The sequence below is a fragment of the Furipterus horrens genome, unplaced genomic scaffold (genome assembly GCF_987537825.1).
Source record: "Furipterus horrens unplaced genomic scaffold, mFurHor1.1.pri manual_scaffold_1, whole genome shotgun sequence".
NCBI classification, from domain to species: Eukaryota; Metazoa; Chordata; class Mammalia; order Chiroptera; family Furipteridae; genus Furipterus; species Furipterus horrens.
The window spans coordinates 204,487,824-204,508,511 of NW_028327171.1; the positions used below are offsets into that span (position 1 = coordinate 204,487,824).

The 20,688-nt window shown below is 46.1% G+C and overlaps 1 protein-coding gene across 1 annotated transcript in view; it reads right to left on the reverse strand.

The window, feature by feature from the left end:
• The window catches only part of CFAP65 (cilia and flagella associated protein 65), a 32,963-nt gene extending 23,419 nt beyond the window's left edge, over positions 1-9,544 (reverse strand). Inside the window, 5 exon segments of the mRNA XM_090284097.1 lie at positions 276-475; positions 669-835; positions 1,314-1,416; positions 7,071-7,255; positions 9,328-9,544. Of these exon segments, the coding sequence (XP_090140223.1) occupies positions 276-475; positions 669-835; positions 1,314-1,416; positions 7,071-7,255; positions 9,328-9,432 (760 nt within the window). The 5' untranslated portion in view covers positions 9,433-9,544.
• Positions 9,545-20,688: the final 11,144 nt, after the last annotated feature.

A 20,688-nucleotide genomic window follows, 5' to 3' on the forward strand; every position in this document is an offset into this window, starting at 1 on the left:
CCACCAGGGCCTCCGCGGCCCCAGCTGAATAGCCCTCACTGAAGATGGCAGGTGTTCCCAGGGAAATACTGGCCTATGACAGACACCAAGGAAGGCAAAGAAAAGGCAAAGCCTGTAGGCCTTGGGCGGGGGAGGGCAGGGGGATGGAGGGCTTGGAGGAGGTCCCATGGGGGCCAGGCCCCAGGAAGAAGGTGGGGTAGGGGGCACACGGTGCAGCAGACCCAGGAAGGTTCAGCAGATGGGCTCCGGGGAACAGGTGAGAGGCGGAGCCTCACCTGTAGCCTGCAGCTGGATGCTGCTCTTCTGCTTGCTGCCCTCCCCATACCAGCACGTGGCCTGGACTTTGGAGATGACAGCCATAAGAGGCTGAAAGGTCACCTTGATCCGGCAAGCCTGGCCTGGCTCCAGCAGCCCCGTGGTGGGCAGCATTTGGAATGGGCTTGAGAATTCCCAAGCGAAGAAGGTGGGCAGGTCCCTGGAGGGAGGGGCAAGTCAGGGACACTGGGCTCCTTGTGACCACTGCCCCTGCTTTAGAAAGGTAGACACTGGGCAGCGCTCTTTACTCCGCCTTCCCCTTTCCCCACCAGACACGTCTGTCTCTCTTACCCCAGGTACCCTCATCACTGCTCTTGCTCTTCCTACCTCTGAGCCTCAGCCACTCCCCTCACCCCACATTGTCCAGGCAGAACCAGGCCTCGGCCATGTCCCCCACGGCACACAAAGGCAACTGCAGGGACGGTGGGCAGATCAGACTGTGGCGAGGCAGGGCGGCCCTCAGGTCCACACAGAACGTTCCCTCCGCCTTCTCGAACCAAAGTTGGTCCATGTACTCCTTCTGCAGTGCGGGGGTGGAGGCAGAGGCAGTCCTATCAGTGGTACCTGGGCGGTACTCAGGGGTCACCCGCCAACACAACCATTGAGGGGCGGGCTAGGCTGTGGCCCCCCATCTCAGTCTCCGAGGAGGGGATCTGTTATCTGTACTCTACCGCTGTCTCGGTCTCAGAGATATGGGGCCTCTTCTGTGGGGAACAAAGTATTTAGGAGGAACATTCTTGAGAGCAGGAAGAAACCAAGGAATCTGGGGCTTTCTGATGACCAGTTCAGTAGCACAGCTAACATCCAACTGGAAACCCCATCTGTCTAATGAGTTTAGGATCTGAGCCTCTCCAGGGCTTCCCAAGTTGGACTTCTGCTACAGTTGGCAGGATGTGTGCATGGATGGGGGTTGGGGGAGCACGCCGCTTGTTGCTCTGTCAGTTCCAAGGTCATGGTGCATGTGTCCTTCATTGCCCTGCTCCTCGCTGGGGCCTTACCTCCTCCAGAGGGCGGAAGATGATGGGGAGCGTGAGGGTTATGCCTGGGCTCAGGAGGATGGGCTGTGGGATGACCGTGAAGAAGAACTTGGTCTTGGGGGGCCTGTAGGAAAGATCCAGAAGACAAGCATTTCAGGGTCAGGGCTCAGAAAACTAGATGTGACAGAGAGATCAGGGAAGACCCTGGAAAGCTGAGCAGGCTTAAGTCCTTGAGACCATAAAGGGAAAAACACGGGGTCTCTATCACAGGAGGACCTGTCTCCTTCATCTTGCTATTCTTTTTTTTTTTTTTTTTTTAAGATTCTATTTGCTTTTAGAGAGAGGGGAAGGGAGGGAGAAAGAGAGGGAGAGAAATGTCAATGTGTGAGAGTCTCGCTCACCCCCAACTGGGGACCTGGCCTGCAACCCAGGCATGTGCCCTGACTGAGAATCAAACTGGCGACCTCTCAGTTCAGTCCGGCACCCAATCCACTGAGCCACACCAGCCAGGGTCGCATCTTGCTATTATTGTTACAGACCTTCACTTTAAGATGTCAGAACCCCACCCGAAAAGATATAGGCCCAAGGGAGCAGCACTTGTATCTCTGATGCCCATGGTGGTCATGGCAACGGAGATGGGGAAGGCTGCCCTGATTTAACCAAATCCCTGACGGAAACTAAGGTGGGAACAAAGGTACTGGGGATGCCTTCCCAAACAGAGACCTCAACAGAGCTATAGTGTTCCAGGGTGGGTCCCAACTATAGATGCTGCAGCCTTTAAGAATATTCATAAGGTGATATTGGCAGCAACTCTATGCCAACAAATGTTTAAGTTTAGATGAATGTTTTACATTCTTAGGCAAGCATAACTTACCAAAACTGATGCAAGAATTATACAATAAAATGTTTGGCCACCCTCACTAAAATCATAAAATAAATTGTATAAGTAGTCAAAAATCTTCCCATAAAGAAAATACTAGGTTGGATGGCTTCACAACAAGTCCTACTGAGCACTGATAAAAAATAATTCCAGCCTTATCTCCCTAATAATATAAGACAAGAAAACACTCCCCAACATATTCTAAGAATCCATTATAACCTGGCCAAGGCAGAAGAAAAATGAAAAATTACAGACTGATATCACCCCATGAACAAAATAGTAGCAACAAAATATTAGACCTTAGCAATGTATAGAAAAAATACTCAATCATGACCAAGTTGGGCTTATTCTAGGTATACACGTAGGAAAAAAAAAAAATCAACGTAATCTACCATATTAACAAATTAATAGAAAAATCAAATAATTATCTAAATTTAAAATTATTAAATAAATCAACATATGATTATGAGAAAAATCCTTGGCAACCTAGGAATAGAAGGGAACGTCCTTAACCTGGTAAACTCTAAGGAAAAAACTGCAGGAAACATCCAAATTAATGATGAAACATTGGAATTTTCACTTTTGACATCATGAACATGACGATGCCTTCTCTAACCACTGCTGTTCAACACTTCCCTATCCAACAGTGCCGTAAGGAAAGACAATGAATATGTATAAGGATTGGAAAGAAAGGGGAAAAAAAGTGTCATTTCCATATAAAATGTGAATATGTCCATGGAAAAAATAATTAACAAATAAATTATTAGAATTAATGAGACGATATACCAAGGTTGCTGGACACAAGGTTATGCACAAAACATTCATATTTTTAAAAATTATTTTCTAAAAAAGTAGGAGCCCTGACTGGTGTGGTCCAGTGGACTGAGCACCTGTCTGCAAACCAAAAGACTGCAGGTTCGATTTCCCATCAAGGCACATGCCTGGGTTGTGGGTCAGATCCCCAGTTTGGGGTGTGCGAGAGGCAACCAATCTATACTGTATTTCTCTCGCACATCGATGTTTCTCTCCCTCTCTAAAAATAAATAAAATAAAATATTATAAATAAATAAGTAGGAACAAGCAGAAAATGAAACAACTTTAAAAGATATCATATACAATGTCATCAAAATCATAAAATACGAACCCTTTTTTTCTAGACTTCTGGCCAAGATGGAGCCTAGACAGACATGCTGCATCTCACTCCACAACTAAGAAGGAATACAACTACCTCAAAACTAGAGACAACCAGAAGCTCCAGAAAATCGAGCTGCATGGAAGTCCAGCAAACAAAGATATAAAGAAGAAATACTCATCCAGACAGGTAGGAGGGGAGAAGCCGGGGTGGAGAAGACATACTGTGGTGGCGGCAGCAGTGGTTGGCAGTGGCAGGCTGCTGGAAAGCACAGTCACACATTTTTAAAAATTGGGAGGGACACCTGGGGAGCGCTCCCAGCACCAGACCAGACCACGCAGCTCGAGGTCCCAGTGCCGGTGAAAATAAAGCCTCATTGCTTCTGACTGTGCAAACCAGTAGGGGTTGGGGCAGAAGAGGAAACAGCTGGTCTCTCAGCAGAATCTGCTTGTTTGGAGGGCCTCCATGGTCCTAGAATGTCCACAGACCCACTCACTCTGGGAACGACAGCCAGGGCAACAAACAGAGAGGTGCCAGTCCCATACAAAGTGGGAGAACTGCCTGGAAGAAAGGTGAGTGCTGATCAGGCAACATTGTTCCCTCTTGGACCCCTCCCCCACATATAGTGCCACAACGTGGTGAAACAGGTCACCCTGTTCTAACGAGAAAACATAAGGCTCTGCCCCTTAAACGTAAGAGGAACGACAGCTCTACCTAAGACACACAGGCAAACAAACACAAGAGCCTGTCAAGATGAGAAGACAGAGAAGTATGGCCCAAAAGGGGGAGACCTAAGCGATGAGGAGATAGCCTACCTAAAAAATGAGATAGCCAACCTAACAGACACAGAATTTCAAACACTGGTGATAAAGATGCTCACAGGCTTGACAGATATGCTTAAGTATGGCAAACGCATAAGGGAAGAAGTGAAGGTTATTCTAAATGAAACGAAGGAAAATCCACACAAAACCAATGGTGAAGGGGAGGAAACTGGGGTTCAAATCAATGATTTGGAACATAAGGAGGAAAACAAGAGTCAACCAGTACAGAATAAGGAAACAAGAATTGAAAAAAATGAGGAGAGGCTTAGGAACCTCTGGAACAACTTTAAACATGCCAACATCCAAATCATAAGGGTGCCAGAAGGAGAAGAGAAAGAGCAAGAAATTGAAAACTTATGTGAGAAAAGAATGACGGAAAACTCCCCATATTTGGTGAAGGAAATAGACATACAAGTCCAGGAAGCACAGAGAGTCCCAAACAAGCTAGACCCAAAAAGGATCACACCAAGACACATCATAATGAAAATACCAAAGGTTAAAGATAGAATCTTAAAAGTAGCAAGAGAAAAGCAGAGAGTTACCTACAAAGGGGTGCCTATAAGACTATCAGCTGATTTCTCAAAAGAAACTTTGCAGGCAAGAATTACTCAACCAAGATTACTCTATCCAGCAAAACTATCATTTAGAATGGAAGGGCAGATGAAGTGCTTCCCAGACAAGGTAAAGCTAAAGGAGTTCATCATCACCAAGCCGTTACTATATGAAATGTCAAAGGGACTTACTTAAGAAAAAGAAGATCAAAATTATGAAGATTGAAATGACAACAAACTCACAACTATCAACAACTGAATCTAAAAAATAAGAACAAAATCCAACTAAGCAAATCAGAATAAGAACAGAATCATAGGTATGGGGATCATTCAGACAGTTATCAGTTGGGAGGGGGAAGGGAGAGAAATGGGGAAATGATGCAGGGATTAAGAAGCATAATTGGTAAATACAAACTAGACAGAAGTTAAGAATAATATAGGAAATGGTGAAGCCAAAGAACATATATGCATGACCCATGGACATGAACTAAGGGGGGGGTGGGATTGCTGCAGGGAAGGGGGTACTGGGCAGAGGGGAGCAAAGGGGAAAAAATGGAAACTACTGTAACAACATAATCAATAAAATATACTTTAAAAAACATAAAATACGTAGAAATAAAGTTAACTTAAAATTTGTAAGATGTCTGTGGGGAAAATTTTACACTTTTTTGAAAGATATGAAAAAAGACCTAAATAAATATAAAGATGCACATGAATTGGAAAACTCAATTTGTAATGTCACTTCTCCTGAAATTTTCTATAGATTCAATTAAGTCCCAATCAAGATCTCAAAAAGTTTTTATGTGTAGGTGTGATAAGCCCATTTGAAAATTTACGTGAAAGTTCAAAAGGCCAAGAATAGCCAAGACAATTGAATAAGAGTGAAGCTGGAGGTCTAACGCTACTAGATACCAAGATATAATTAATTCAGGATAGTATTGGCCCAGGGAGAGACAAGCAGATCAAGGGAACAAGACAGTTCAGAAATGGATCCACTCTTCATATATGGACACTTGACATACATCAGTGCTGGGGGAGATCATGAGGGAATGTATGAATTTTTCAGTAAATGGCGTTGGGACACTTGGACATTTGATTGGAGGAAAAAAAAAAGTCATCAGATCCCGACTTCAAACCATTAAAAAAAAAAAATCAATTCCATATAGATAAAAGACTAATATGAAAGGAAAAACCATCAACTCCATAGAGGATAACTACAGGAGAATATCATCATGATCTGTATGGAGTAAAGATGGATTTCTTAAACAAAATACAAAAAATCATCAAAAGCATCAACCGTAAAAGAAAAAGATTGATACATTTGATTTGTTTGAAATTAAAAACTTCTATTCTTCAAATGACATGATAAAGAGAGAAGAAGACCAGCCACAGGGTGGGAGAAGATAATTACAACACATAACTGACACAGGATTATTATCCATGTCGAAAACTACTATTTAAAAACAGACAATTTAATGGAAAAATGGGCACAGACTTAAACAGGAATTTCACAAATGAAATGGTCAATAATATATGACAAAACACTCAACTGTATTAGTAATCAGGGAAAAGAGAATTTAAAATCACAACAAATTACCATTACTAGCAAAAAAATATTTTTTTTTTCCTGACAATAGCAATTGTTTGTAAAAATGTGGAGAGATGGAACTCTCATAGGTAGCTGGTGGGAATACAAATGATACAAGTACTTTGGAAAATAGTTTGGCTTTATGTACAAAAAGTAAACATACATGTTCTAAGTCACAGCAATTCTTATGTATCTACGCTAGAAAAACTCTGTACCTATGCAACCAGAGTTGTATATATGAATGATGATAATGGTCTCAAACCGGAAACAACCCAAATGTCCCTCAACAGAAGAATGGATGAATACATTGTATAATAATACTGTATAAGCATACACTGGACTATTATACTGCAATGAAAAAGGATGCACTATAGCTGCACATGGATGAGTCTTACAAACATAACTGAGCAAAATAAAAGTGTTAAAAAGTATACCATGTTATTTCATTTATATCAAGTTCATAAAAAGGTAAAATTAAACTGAATCATTTAGGGATGCAAACACAGGTGGTAAATCCATTTGAGGAAAGCGAAGAAATCATTATAATGAAAATCAGGATAATGGTTTTACCTTTACGGGTAGGGAAGGTGTTTCAATAGGGAAGAGACACATAATGAGAGAAGGTGAGCTTTGGACACTGTTATTCCATTACTTAATCTGGTCACATAGGTTCTACTTTTGATCATTATTCAAACTACACATGTTTTATACACTCTTCTATATTTATGACATTTTTAAAGTTGTTTTTTTTTTAAGTCTCTGCTTGAGGGCTCAGAGGCTGGGTCTCTGACTCTTCATACTCATACCTGTATTTCATCTTCTGGATTTTCAAGGATAGATTTTTCAGAACCAGATTCTTGGTGATCTCCTTCCCTAGCTCCCAGCCTTTCCATAGCAGCTCCTCAGCCACCTCAATGCCCCAGATGACCCTCTTCTTCACTTTGTCCTGATTCTTTGAGAAGCACATCTGAGGGCCCATGGAGCTGGTTGGCTGTTCAGGTGGCAGAGAAAGAAGGATGAATTATTGGGGTGGGATTCAAAAAACCAGAGTACAGAAAATAATTCATTACACTTCAACGTTGGGGGATGATCTGGAGAGAGAAGGTAGGGGGCAGGCAGGCCCTGGAATCAGATATTACCTCCTCCAAGGTCACTGGAATGGTTTTCCAACTGGATTCCCGGTGACCTTGCCCCTAAAGCCTTCCCTGGGCCACCGTATCTGGCCATTCTGTCTGGCACACTGAGCAGTCTTAGCTGGCCTATTCTGTGCCTCAGTACACCCTTAGATACCACTCCCGTCAGATGCTGCCTTTTCCTCCTCTTCCTCCCTATCCTACCCTTCACTACAGAAGCCTCTCCAAGCTGGAGCAGTCTATCCCAGTCACTTTTCCAGACCACAGTGATCTCCACCATTCCCTCTCCTCCTTCAACTGGCTGAGGGAGCAGAGGAAGGAGCCAATTTACCTGCAACCAACCCCCATCTTGTGCCCTGACTTTGGGGTCACTCCAAGCACTGCTCCTGATGATGCTAGAGGTACCATGTGCCAACGCTGTCTGTTTATAAAGGAAAATCCTTTTGTGGGCTGACCCCTAACTTCTATCTACTTGAGGATGGAAAGGAACGGAAAACCCCCTGTAGTGCAAGGTGGAAGGAGGATGAACCAGGTGCCTCTTCCTGCCATAGTCCTTGGTATGAAGGCTCAACTCATTGCTATTTTATTTGATCTTTGACCAAATATTGCTTTTATATTGTTACATAGCATAAGGATGTATTTATCTGTTCAACAAATATTTGTTGACTACCTATTATGAGCCAGACACTGAGCGAGGTGCCAAGACTACAATAGTGAACAAGACTGACAAGTCCCTCCTCTCTTGGAGGTTACACTCTCAATGTCAATATTTACAGCGTGTCCAATGGCCAATATAGCATTTTCTTTCCCGATTTGCCCAGGGAGAAAAGGTGACATGGGTAATGTATTATAAATACCAGTAGGTGCATCAGTCAAGTCCAACGAGGAAAACAGAAGCCACTCTGGGTATTTAAAACAAGGAATTTAATGCACAACCAGGGGATAGTGAAGCAACCCCAAAGTCAGCAACATCAAGAAGCTGCACCACACCTACGTTAAAGGAGGGGTTCTCAGAGCCCAGAGGCCTGTCTGGTGGGGACTGGAGTCACAGGGAGATGCAACTGCTTTTGGAGACACTGCCAAAAGCAGAGAGGAAGGGAAATACCCTGGCTTCTCCCCCACTCCCACTTTGCAGTCTCCTGCTTGAGGAGAGCAGGGAAGGGCAGTGAGTGAATCCGAGGGCAAACAGGCCTGGAATGGCACCAATGGAGGGGTGAGATGACCCCTGGTCCACAGGGAAGCAAGTGCAACCACCGTCACATCTAAGGAGACTTGAGAATCCACAAACACAGACACACACTGCACCAAATACAAAGCCACCTCCCCACAGTCATACCCCTGCTCCTGCACCATCACAGAGAGAGAATCCTAAGAGCTGCAAAAAAAGTAGTCAACATCCACCCTGGCTGGTGCAGCTCCGTGGATTGAGCGCCAGCCTACAAACCAAAGGGTCGCGGGTTTGATTCCCAGTCAGGGCACATGCCTGGGTTGCAGGCCAGGTCCCCAGTTGGGGGGCGCATGAGAGGCAACCACACATCAATGTATCTCTCCCTCTCCTCCCTTCCTTCCCCTCTCTCTAAAAATAAATAAATAAAATCTTAAAAAAGAATGTAACCAACATCCATATATTGGTCAAACACAGAGGCCTAGGGGTCATGACAAGAGGAGCCTTCTGAGGGAAACGAGATCTCCTGGCTACTCTATCAGCCTCCAACTCACATCCCCCCAAGAGTGCACTCCTCCACAGTCACTTGTTGCTACCAACTTCCAGCCAGCTTGGTGCTCCATCTATGCAGGATCTAGTGCTGGCTGTAAACGGGAGAGTCAGGTCCTTTCATATTCCTACCCACCCCCTGCACTGCCTCTCCTCCTCTGGCCCTAGCCCTGCTGTACCCTGCCCACCCCACCCCTGGCCTGGACGTGTGCTCACATGGGCACGGGCGTTGCTGCTGTTGCAGGCATTCATGGCTGCACTGCTGCCAGTGATGGTGGGCACAGCCATTGTGGTGGCACTCAGGCCTGATCCAGAGGTCATGGTCTAGTTCCTGTTGTCCCGTGTCCTTGTGATGGGGCTTGGAGCTGCCTGGATGAGCAGCAGGTGCCTGGAACAGAAGCCTCAGGGGAGCACTCTGGCTAAGTCAGGAGTTCCTGCCAGAGGAGAGACAGAAGGAACATGGAAAGGAACATGATAACGGCCATTGTTATCACGGAGGAGCACCTGCTTCCCAGCGCCGGTGACAGGTGTGAGGAATGAGCCTGGACGAGAGAGGCAAGCAAGGCCCCTACCTTCAGTTATGAAGCGAACGTTCAAATGGAATCAAAGAAATGCAAGCTGAGGAGAGAGAAGAGGGTCCCAGTCCTTTTCTGCTACTGGATGGCTCTGTAGTTCTACCCTGACTCTTTAATGCCTGTGACTTCAGGGGGTTCCATAGACAGCTCCTGACTCAGGGCTCTGAAAAAGTCTCTGTACAACACATGAAACATCCCAGTGAGTGCACAGAAGAGATGAGAGACGCTGGGGGTAGAAAGCTGGTCCAGGCCAGGGCTGAGGGCTTAGGAGAGTGAGCACTGGTTATGGAGCAAAGGAAGCTGGGTTCCAGCACCTATCTATCTGCCTGGAGTCATTTAAGATGGGCAAGTTTCTCCAAATCCTCGAGCCTCAGTCTACTCGCCTGTAACGTGAGGGTTATGCTGTTTCACAAAGTTGATGTGAAGCTCAAATGAAATCAGGGATTTCAGAAAGCCCTAGATAAACTTATGCTACTATAATTAACAACCCTAACCTCCACACTAGCCTGCACTCGTCGGCAGCCGTCCGTCTCGAGAGACGATGGTGTAGCCTGCACTACTCTTCCAAAAAGACACATTTGCAATCATTGTGAACACACTGGGCAAGGAGGTGTTTTTTAATCCAATTTTCTAATCTCGAGGACTTGAAAAAATATATTATCTGCTTCCAAATTTTCTCATTTTCAACCTAAAAATTCCTAAGGTGACCAGTGGAAAAAGTGGCAGGTCATCGTGTAGGGGTGAGGGACAAAATTACTTAGAGCTGTTCCTCCTTTCTCTTCGGAATCCCCAGTCTGATTGAGCTCGCCCCAGTCTCAGTCCCACGGGAGTCTCTGAAGGACCTAGGGGGAACCCTGGCCACCTTCCCGGAGGAGGTGGTCTCCCGGGGCAGATACCTTCCCTGGCCACTCGCACCGCTCTCTGCGTCCCTGGGATCAACGCTGAAAACTCACACCGCCGCCATGTTGTCATCTCCATAGATACAGGACACACAGTACGCGGCGTCTTCTGGTATCCCAGGGCAACGACGGCAGCCCGAAGGGGTCATGGCTCATAGACGAAGGAAGCGCCGCCCAACTTGAAGGCATCCCCTTGTTTTTTAATTTTTCTGACTTTGCCTGCTAATAGTAACTGGGCTTCTACCAGTTGCAACATGTGGTATGTATAGTCCCTTAGTCGTGCCGTCCCCGCAGTCGTGACTTTAGCTGATGACCAAATTCATAGGAGGCTATTCCATGCACTCTCACCTGAGGGGAGACATTCCTGTTCTTTCCCGACACGGTTTGATGACAGAGGGTCAGGATCTCAAGCGGACCTTCATTCTGTGATTGCAATTGTTCATTTAAGAGAAGCTCTTGGTATCATTTGCACATTGCTTTGCAAAGGGTTTCCTTTTGTTGTTGGAGAGAATGTGTCTTTATTTCCTGGCCCAGCAGAAAACTAAGTCTTTTGAAGGGATATGAAGGTTAATGCAGGACGAAGGCATTGTTATACATACTACGGATTTTTGGAAGCCCTTTGTTTATCATCTGGGTGGGGGGGGTCTCATTTGGTGAAGACTCCTTTGGTAGGTAAAGGCAAAAATCATGGCCAATAAAAGATATTTCACTACACAAGGCCAGTGATGGGGGTGAGTGTTAAGGGGAGAAACCTTAGTGAGTGTAGGGGTAAAGCCAGAAAATAAATTCTTGTTCTGGGAAGGTTAGGGTTTACTTGTGAAAGGTAAAAGACAGACTTTGATGACAAAGTGGCCTGCGTTGGCAGGGGAAATCACATGGCCAGAGGCTGGCTGGACTGGAGGGAGGGGCTGGCCAGCGGGCTCATTAAGTTATGCTAGCACAATTAGGTTTAGAGTTTTTTTTTTTGGCATCAAAGAATGTTGAATTCAGTGAGATTTTCACTGGTTTTAATGTTATTCTCAGAAACTGAGACCTGAAATGTAGACATAATGACTTTTATGCTGTTTGTAGTTTCTGTAACGATTTCCTTTTTGTTTTCCCCTCAGTTCTTTTGACATAATCAGCCTGACTCAGCTGGACCTCTGCTATGCGACCTTTTTGTCTGTTTTTAGGTCAAAAAGAAATAGGGAGCAGTGACTCCAGGGGCAAGGCTTGGTGGTGGCCTCAGGAATCCCAGTGACAAAACCACACCCAGGAGGAATAGTTCATGCTAGAAGCCACGTGACCTTGTGCCTCTTCACTGGGGCAGTTATCCTCCAGAGACCTGCCCCAACCGTGGTGGGTTCTGGACTAAGAATAACGAGAGATTCTTAATAGTGTCAACATAAGGAACATACAAACCTGTGGAGAACTTCTGTGAGTTTATCTGGGCCAAACTGACAGGAAGCAAAATTTCAGCGGATTGAGAAAGTGATCTGGAGAACGGCAGTTTTGCAGCTTATTTTACACGTTAGAATAAAAGGAGGAGATGTACGGAGGTTATGCAGAGTTGGCATGTGGGGAACAAGATAACCCATAGAGGTTCCGCACATGGAGTTGGTGTGTGGGGAACAATGAGGGGTTCTGTGGTCTTATGCTCTAGTGCGGAGGTTGTGCCTGCGGGGTCTGGAAAAGGAGATTACCCTGATATTTCAAAGTAACATGTCTTAGATGCAAAAGAGGCCTGAACTGGACTTTACCGTAAGAGGTGAACAGCATGGAGAGGCAAGGAGCAAGGGGCTGAGCCTAAGGATGGGAAAGGAAACCAGGTTTGCTTCTGAAAACGGCGACTTCTGAACTCATGGGAGATAATGGGTGCTGAATCCTAGTGACGATATTCTTCATGGATCCAAGAAAAACAGTGGGGAGGGGTGCTGTTTAGTTCAAGGTTATGAACAGGGGGAGGGACGAATCAGGAAATTGATGAGGACCAGAATGTAGGAGAAAGGGAGGAAGGAGGATGGGTGGGTAGGAGACGGACTCCAATCCTTCTGGTTGGAAGCTGGGCACGCTCAGTGATCTGGGCTTCAGCACACACAGAAGTGTCTTTTCTAAGCTTTTCCCCCACACATCCACACTATGTACCACTCCCTACGCCCAACTCCCACCACCATGGAATAGAGGAGACTCTGGGCTGGGAAATCAGGCAGATATGGGATTACGTAATCCTGATTCTGCCTCTTACTGGCTATGTGACCTTGAGCAAGTCACAGGACCTCTCTGAGACCCACTTTCCTCATCTGTTACCTGAGGATAATTATCGTAAGGCCCATGTAAGGACTGAGTAATCAGGCATGTGTAAGTTACTTGACACACGGTAGACAGCAATGTCACACACACACACACACACACACACACACACTAAATGGAAAGTCCCTATAAATAAACCACTCATCTGTGCACCCTCCTGTCCTACCGCCTTCCAGCCTCTCTGCTGCACCCTGGAGAGGTGAGAGGTTTCTCTCCTCTCTACATCCTCTGTTTCTCCAAGAAGGAGGTTTCCTTGCTGCCCCAGGGCGGAGAAAGACAAAAGGAGATGCCAGTGACCTGTAGGCCAGATGGCAAGTCAACCCAGTGCCAGAAACTGCAAAACCTCCTCCCACCCTCCTTTCTTCCTCTGCTCCCCTGTCTCCATGTGAAGTGCTGGTTCTGAAATCAGGTCTGCGTCCAAGGCATGACTAATTTACAGGAAGGAGATGAGGAGGTGCATGCTCCCACAGAAGCTCCTGACCTCTGAAATTAGTGAAATAAGTCTTCCAAACCGAGCCTGAGGAGTGGATAATGAGAGAAGGCTGCAGCCAAGAGAGCCACTGGGTGGTTCAAGGCTGGATCGAGGAGCAGGCATGGAGCGCTCTCTGCATTAGAGTGTCATGTTCTCCCAGAGCAGGGGGTGGAGGGGGTGCATTAAGAGATTGATGGCATCTCCAGTCTGAAACAGCTGCCATGGCACCAAACTAGCAGATTTGGGGGCAGACAGCCATATGGCAAGATAATTCAAAGAGAAGGGTTGCATTCTGCCTGGGACCCCCATAGGTTTTTCTGACTCTCCTGTGCCAACTCAACCTCCCTAGGTAACTTTCTCCCTCTATTCATAGTCTCCACAAAAAAGTAGACAGACACACATGTCAACAGTAGGGAGAGGAAGGGAAAAAAAACATGAGTTTTGATCCCAGAAGACTTGGGTTCAGGTCCCAATTCTAGCATTTAGTAGCTGAACAATTTCAAGAAAATTGTTAAATATTCCAGAACCTCACTTTCCTCATCTGTAAAGTGGGGACAAACAGGGACAATATTTAAAAATACTTAACAATTAGTGAAGAACAGACATGACCTATGAGGATGGTCCTTAGAATCAGAACAGGGTAGTGGGAACCCACATTGTGCCAGGCCTTAGCCCTTTAGTGTTGGGTCACTGGGGAGTCTGGGAGTGCAGGGAGGGGGCTGGGAGAGCAGCCACAGCAATGGAGGACTCAATCAGTGATTATTTACTAGCTAGTATCAAAGTATTTCAAGATTTCAATAATCAGTATAGCTATACTGAATAGTATTAGTTGCAAGCCAGACCTAAGGACAAATCCTACCTCACCAGCCACGGTAGACTCTATTATTTATTTCAATCCAAAATTTGAAGTCTTTCGCCCTCTCTTTCCTCCACATCTAAGGGCTCTTTCCTTCTATTCCGAGCAGTGCTGCTTCTCTGTGTAAGCTCTCCCAGCTGTCTTCCCTACACCAACTCCTGCTGGCCCCCTAGCGCCAAGCCTCTCTGGCCAGCACCGTGGACAGCTCCTGCTGACCAGCCCATCCTAGGCCATCCACTTCTGCCTTCTATCTCCTCTTTTCTCACCCACCCAGTACAGAAACCCTGAGGTATGAACTGAATGAGGGACATCCCTGAGAAAACGGGACAGTGGAGTGATTAAGAACAAGCTCTGGAGTAACGAAGGCTGGATTTGAATCCCAACTACACCAGCTTTTAGCTGTAGATCTTGCTCTTTCACTTTTATAAAACCCGACCTCCTGGGCCCTGGCCAGTTAGCTCAGCTGGTTAGAGCATCGCCCCAGTGTGCAAAGTTGCAGATTCAATCCCTGCTCAGGGCACATAAAAGAGTCAACCAATGAATGCATGAACAAGTGGAACAACAAATCGATGTTTCTTTCTCTCTCTCTCTTTCTTCTCCTTTCCTTTCTCTCTAAGAATCAATTTTAAAATTCTCTGTATTAAAAAAAAGGCCCATCCCTGTGGCTCAGTGGATTGGGTGCCAGCCTGAGAACCAAAGGGTCACCAGTTCGATTCCCAGTCAGGGCACATGCCTGGGTTGCGGCCCAGGTCCCCAGTTGCAGGTGCGCAAGAGGCAACCACACATTGATGTTTCTCTCCCTCTCTTTCTCTCTCCCTTCCCCTCTCTAAAATATAAATAAATAAAATCTTAAAAACAAAAAAACAAACAAAAATCCAGTCTCCTCTTTTGTAAACAAGGAAAAGTTTAACAGCTCAAAACTTGTGAGGCTTAAGCAAGATAAAATAAAGAACCTGGAACAGGGCCTGGCTTATGATATGCTCTAAATAAATGAAGAACACCTTTATTCTGTGACTTTCCATTCTAATTCCTCAAATCCTCTCCCAATTCATTTCTGATTAGGACCCTCTCTCAAGTGAAGGAGGCATGGCATGACCCCCAGCTCAGCACAGTTGGCTTCCTTAGAGCATGGAAGTCGGCTGGAGCTTCATGTGTGGTAAAGGAGACCACCTTTGACTGGTCCATGAGGTTCTGTCTTTTAGATTTTTTTAAATTATAAGTTAATTTTAGATGGCCAAAAAGAGTCACAAAAATAGCACAGGAAGTCTCATAAACCCTTCACCCAGCTTTCTTCTCTCAGGTTAACATCTTACACGATCATAGATGATTTATCAAAACTAAGAAACTTGGTACAACAAATAATATTAATGAAAGTATAGAATTTAGTTAGATTTCACAAGTTTGTCCATTAATGTCCTCTTCATGTTTCAGTATCCAATCCAGGATCCCTCCTGGGACATTTCTTGAGGTTCCCTTATCTTGCATGACCTTGACTCTTTTGAAGAGTACTGTCAATTGTTCTGTAAAATTTTCCTCAATCTGGGTTTATTTCTTGTAATAGAGTAATGTGTGCATTATTTAAAAGCAAAGCAGAGAGGTCATTTGCCCTTCTCAGTGTGTCATATCAGTGTTCCAGTATGTTTTATTGGTGATGTTAACTTTGATCACTTGGCTGAAGTGGTGTCTGCCAGGATTCCCCACTGTAAACTTGCTTTTTCCTCTTCTTTATTAGATTTTGATCGTGACCATTTTGTGCTTCTTTAGGATTATGAGTCCAAAACCAAGAAACCTGTCCTCGAGCTAACCATTCCATCCCTATACTCCCAACCACTCCTCAGAGCTACACCCATTTCCTGTTATCTACTTGGTCACTTTCCTTGGCATTTTCTTAAGTTGAGCATTTGGAGGTGTGTGCAGAAACCAGATGCAAACACACCTGGAGTTTATTAAGGCAACAGTGTCCTTTTTAGGTCATTTTTCATGGACTTTTGTCGAGATCCTACAAGTATCTGCTTGCATGAGCGCTCTGGGAAAATGTGGCCAGCAGCTGTCCACAGGAATGTCCAGGTATTTTCTTTCTTTCTGTTTCACAAATTATATATTTTCTAACAGTTTGTTTGCTTTTTTTAAGGATTTTATTTATTCACTTCTTAGGGAGAGGGGAGGGAGGGAGAAAGAGAGGGAGAGAAACATCAATGTGTGAGAGATACATCGATTGGTTGCTTCTCACACGCCCCCAACTGGGGAGCCTGGCCCACAACCCAGGCATGTGCCCTGACTGGAAATCAAACCTGTGACCATTTGGTTTACAGGCTGGCACTCAATCCTCTGAGCTACACCAGCCAGGGCTCCAGCTATTTTCTTCAACATCTAAAATTGGATTTTTAAAATCTCTAATAACACTTACTTTCACGTGGCCAGGCATAACTTCTTGCTAGCCACTAGCCCAGATACATAAGCTTCCTTCCTTCCAGAAGCTCTTCATTCTTTCCAGAGTTTGCTATCATCAGAGATCCTGCCACCAGAGCATTTACATAACATATTTCAGTCAGTTGAGTGTGAAGAGATTTGCTTATCCAGTCCTTTTTCTCTCCATCTCTGTCTGCCCCAAGTTCATCCCAAGTAGTATGTCTTCTCACTCCGCCCCTTTAGATGATAAAGAAGCATCACACCTCTTCCAACCACATGCGAGCTCCATTTTAAAAAGCTTTTTGTGTGAAAGTGTATTAAAGACCCATGGAAAGTCTCAGAAGATGCCTTTATAAGTTCCCAGTCCCTCTTTGCCCTTTATTCTGTTTACTATTGTTGTGTAAGAAATTATTCCAGCCCTGGCTGGTACAGCTCAGTGGATTGAGTCCTGGCCTGTGAACTGAAGGGTCGCCAGTTTGATTCCCAGTCAGGGCACATGCCTGGGTTGCAGACCAGGTCCCCAGTTAGGGGGATACGAGAAGCAACCACACATTGATGTTTCTCTCCCTCTCTTTTTCCCTCCCTTCCCCTCTGTCTAAAAATAAATAAATAAAATCTTTAAAAAAAGAAATTATTCCAAACTTCAAGGTTCCAAACAATTATTTTATTTTGCTTATGCGTCTGTGGGTCAGGAATTCAAAAGGGGCTTGACCAGGCAGCTCTCTTTCATGCAAGTGTGTTCAGACGTTGGCCAGGGCTGCAGCCATTGCGTTGCATGCCCAAGATGGCACCCTCACATGGCTGACAGTTTGTGCTGGCTCTCGGCTGGGCACTCGCTAGGCTGTGGATGAGAACACCAATCTATAGTTGCTCTAGCTTGGCAACCTCAGGGTAGAAACTGGAAGAAGCTACACGGCCTTTTCTAGCCTCAGGAAAGATTCAAGGAGCGAGGAGTATCAAAATAATCATGTACATATTTTTAATATTGCCACTCCCATCAAAATGGGATCCTCTCCCTGGCTGGGGTGGCTCAGTGGATTGAGTGCTGGCCTGTGAGCCAAAGGGTCGCTGGTTCAATTCCCAGTCAGAGCACATGCCTGGGTTGTGGGCCAGATCCCCAGTTGGGGGTGTGTGAGAGGCAATGGATGTTTCTCTCCTCCCTCTCTTTCTCCCTCCTTTCCCCCTTCTCTAAAAATAAATAAATAATATATATATATATATATATATATATATATATATATTTTTTTTTTTTTTTAAAGGGGATCCCCTCATAGCATCTAGAGCATTATTCCTCCAAGACCACTTTCCTAGACAGGTTCTTAACCACCTTCAGCTCCATCAGATCTTTTAGGCTTACGCTGAGAGTGACTTCCTCCCATTCTTCTGGGATAGTGACTCCTCAGTTCCCACGTCCCCCAGTTGCTGCTGCTGGGGACTTGGGTTCTAGTCTGGACTTTGCTACTGTGTGACCATGGGAAAGTGACTTCACCTCTCTGGGCCTTTGAACTTCACCTTTCTGCAAAGTAGGAATTAGGAACACCCTCATTTTGCAGGCTGTTAGAATTTTAAAAGATACTATAAATAGCAGACCTAGTACAATGGGTGCTCCTGGCTGTGGAGTAAATAAATGTGGGCAAGTCCTTTTTTATCTTGGAGACTCGGTTCATTTACCTCTAAAATGGGAATAATTCCCTTATCCTGATTCCTCATCCAGATGAGAGGAGGTCTTAACTAGACTGAGGGAGGGTCAGCTCAGAGGTTAAGGTTTCTGGATCCCAACCTGGTCAAGAGGCACCCTGCATCTTTGCCCATCTAAGGGGGATTTAATGTGAGTGCAAGGCAGCCTGGGTGTGGTTTGGGGCATGAGGGGTGGGGTTGCTATCGGCCTGACCCAGCCTTATCAGGCCTAGGCTGACCACAGCTTGTCCCAGTAGAACAAAGAGACTTTGAGAACCAGGCTGGGGCGTGGGAGGAGGCCAAGTCCCCGGGAGGTGTGGTCCACCCAGGGGGCAGAGAGCATGAGGTGAAGGGAGCTGCTACCACCAACCCTTCCCAGGAAATCCAGGTATGCTGCATACCCCGGCATGTCCCATGCACAAGGCTCTCTCTTGACACCAGGTAAGAAGAGTTGCCTTTTCCCATTGGATCTCCTCTGGGGACGTTTTGCTAAGTTTTTAAATGGAGAGGCACCTACTTCCGGTTTCCACCTTCGGGCTGCAGGTGCTAGAGCAGGCCTGCTTGCCTAAAGGATTGTTGCCTTGGGCCCATCCCTTCCCAGCAGAGCACCACACACTGTCAGAAGCTGTCTGCAGGCAGGCCACACCTTCAGGCTGTGTTGGGGGAGAAGGGGGAATGCAGGCCCATGTGGCCCCAGAAGACCATGCCCAAGGTTATTGAGTCTTTGCAAACATGAGAGAGGAGACTGCAAGGACAACTTGGGGGTAGGCACCTGAAGAGAGGCCTCGGCACAGACAGGCCAGGATCCAGGAGCTGTGGCGCTTGTGTTGAGGGCAGTCTGCTCAGGCTCCTCCAGAGGCCTCACAGCCAAGGTGAAGGGTGCTGGGAGCTGGATCTCAGGCTTAAAAACCTGAAGTTGACTTGGGCCCTTTCCTCACCCTCACTGCTTATCCAGAATGGCTTCAAGTCCTGGTCATTTTCCTCCTAAAATGTCTACAATCCATTACCTTTTTTCTGACCCCCACAGCCACCTTTCAATCCAGAAGTTGGTGAACTTCTTTATGCAATAAATGGACTCCCTGTTTCCAAAGCTACCCTCTCTGGTCTGTCCATACTGCAGCTTGGTGAGCTTTCTGGAACAATCTAATCACAAGTTTCCCCAACCTCAAACCCTTCAGGCATTCACCAAGCCCCAGGACAAAGTCCAAGTGCGTGAAACGCATGACTCTGTATAGTGGAACTCCTGCCCCCCGCTCTCCCTCGGCTTAGCCAAGGCTGCCTGCACTGAAGAGTTTTGTGCTGCTGACCTGCTGGTGGTTCCTGCAAGCCCACAGCCTCACTCAACTCTCCAAGCCTTTGCATGTACTGTGTCCTCGGCCTGGATCCCTTCCTTACTCACCTGCCATGTGAACACCTCCTTACCCTCCCTGCATCATCCTCATCCCCAGGAAGTTTTCCTAGTTGCCAGCCTCCCGGTGGTACTCCAGTAGGCCCTGTGAGGATGTCAGGGACAGCACTTGCCACTTGGCACGGACACCCATCTCCCCGCACTGCTCCCTACCATCCACGTCATTGAGGGCAGAGGCTGCGTCTTTCCCTCACTCTGGCACAGAGCCTGCCACAGGTTGTTTAGTAAACGATGACCGAATGGGTGAGTGAAGATTGCAATCTGGATGCAGCAGTCTTAGGGGCTGAGCATGGGCCCAGGGGAGAGCCAGGCAGTGGGTCAGTGGCTGCCTGGGCCTAGGCTCTATGGTTGACATTTCTCTGGGACTTGGCATTGTGTAGAGGATGGGGCAAGTTGGGTTCTGGAGGGAGGGATTAGGGCCATCACATTGCAGAGGGGAAGGATGACTTTTCAGGCTGTTTCTCCTGTCTCCCTGCTCACACAATCTCCTCAGATCCCAGCTCTGGGTTCCCAGAAAAGCTGCAGGGCCCCACTTCACCCCAAGGTTTGTCTTTTAAGGGATTGAATTAGACAAAGATTTTTCTGAACCTTTGCAGCCTTCTCTGTCAGAGAACAGATTTTTGTTTTTTCCTGAGGAGGCCCATCTAGAACAGAAAGGCCTGAGAACACCAAATGGCTTCATGTCTACAGGGCAGAGTGTACCCAGGGCCAGTAAAAGAGACGGTAACCACCATCATCCACCGTCCCCCACCACCCCCACTGCCAACCAGCTCCATAGGAGAGAATCAATCTCTCTAGTAAAATGCCTACAAGGGAGAAAATGTACAAATGAGTGGACAAGAGTATCTTGACCTTGACCTTTTATGTCTGTCACCATAAACAAATTCATGGACATTCTGATTCTTGTGAGCCTGGTCCATGAGAGTCTGCCAGAGAGGGATGAGTCCACTCTAGATTTTCTAACAAAGCAGATTTCCAGGCCTGCCATGCTA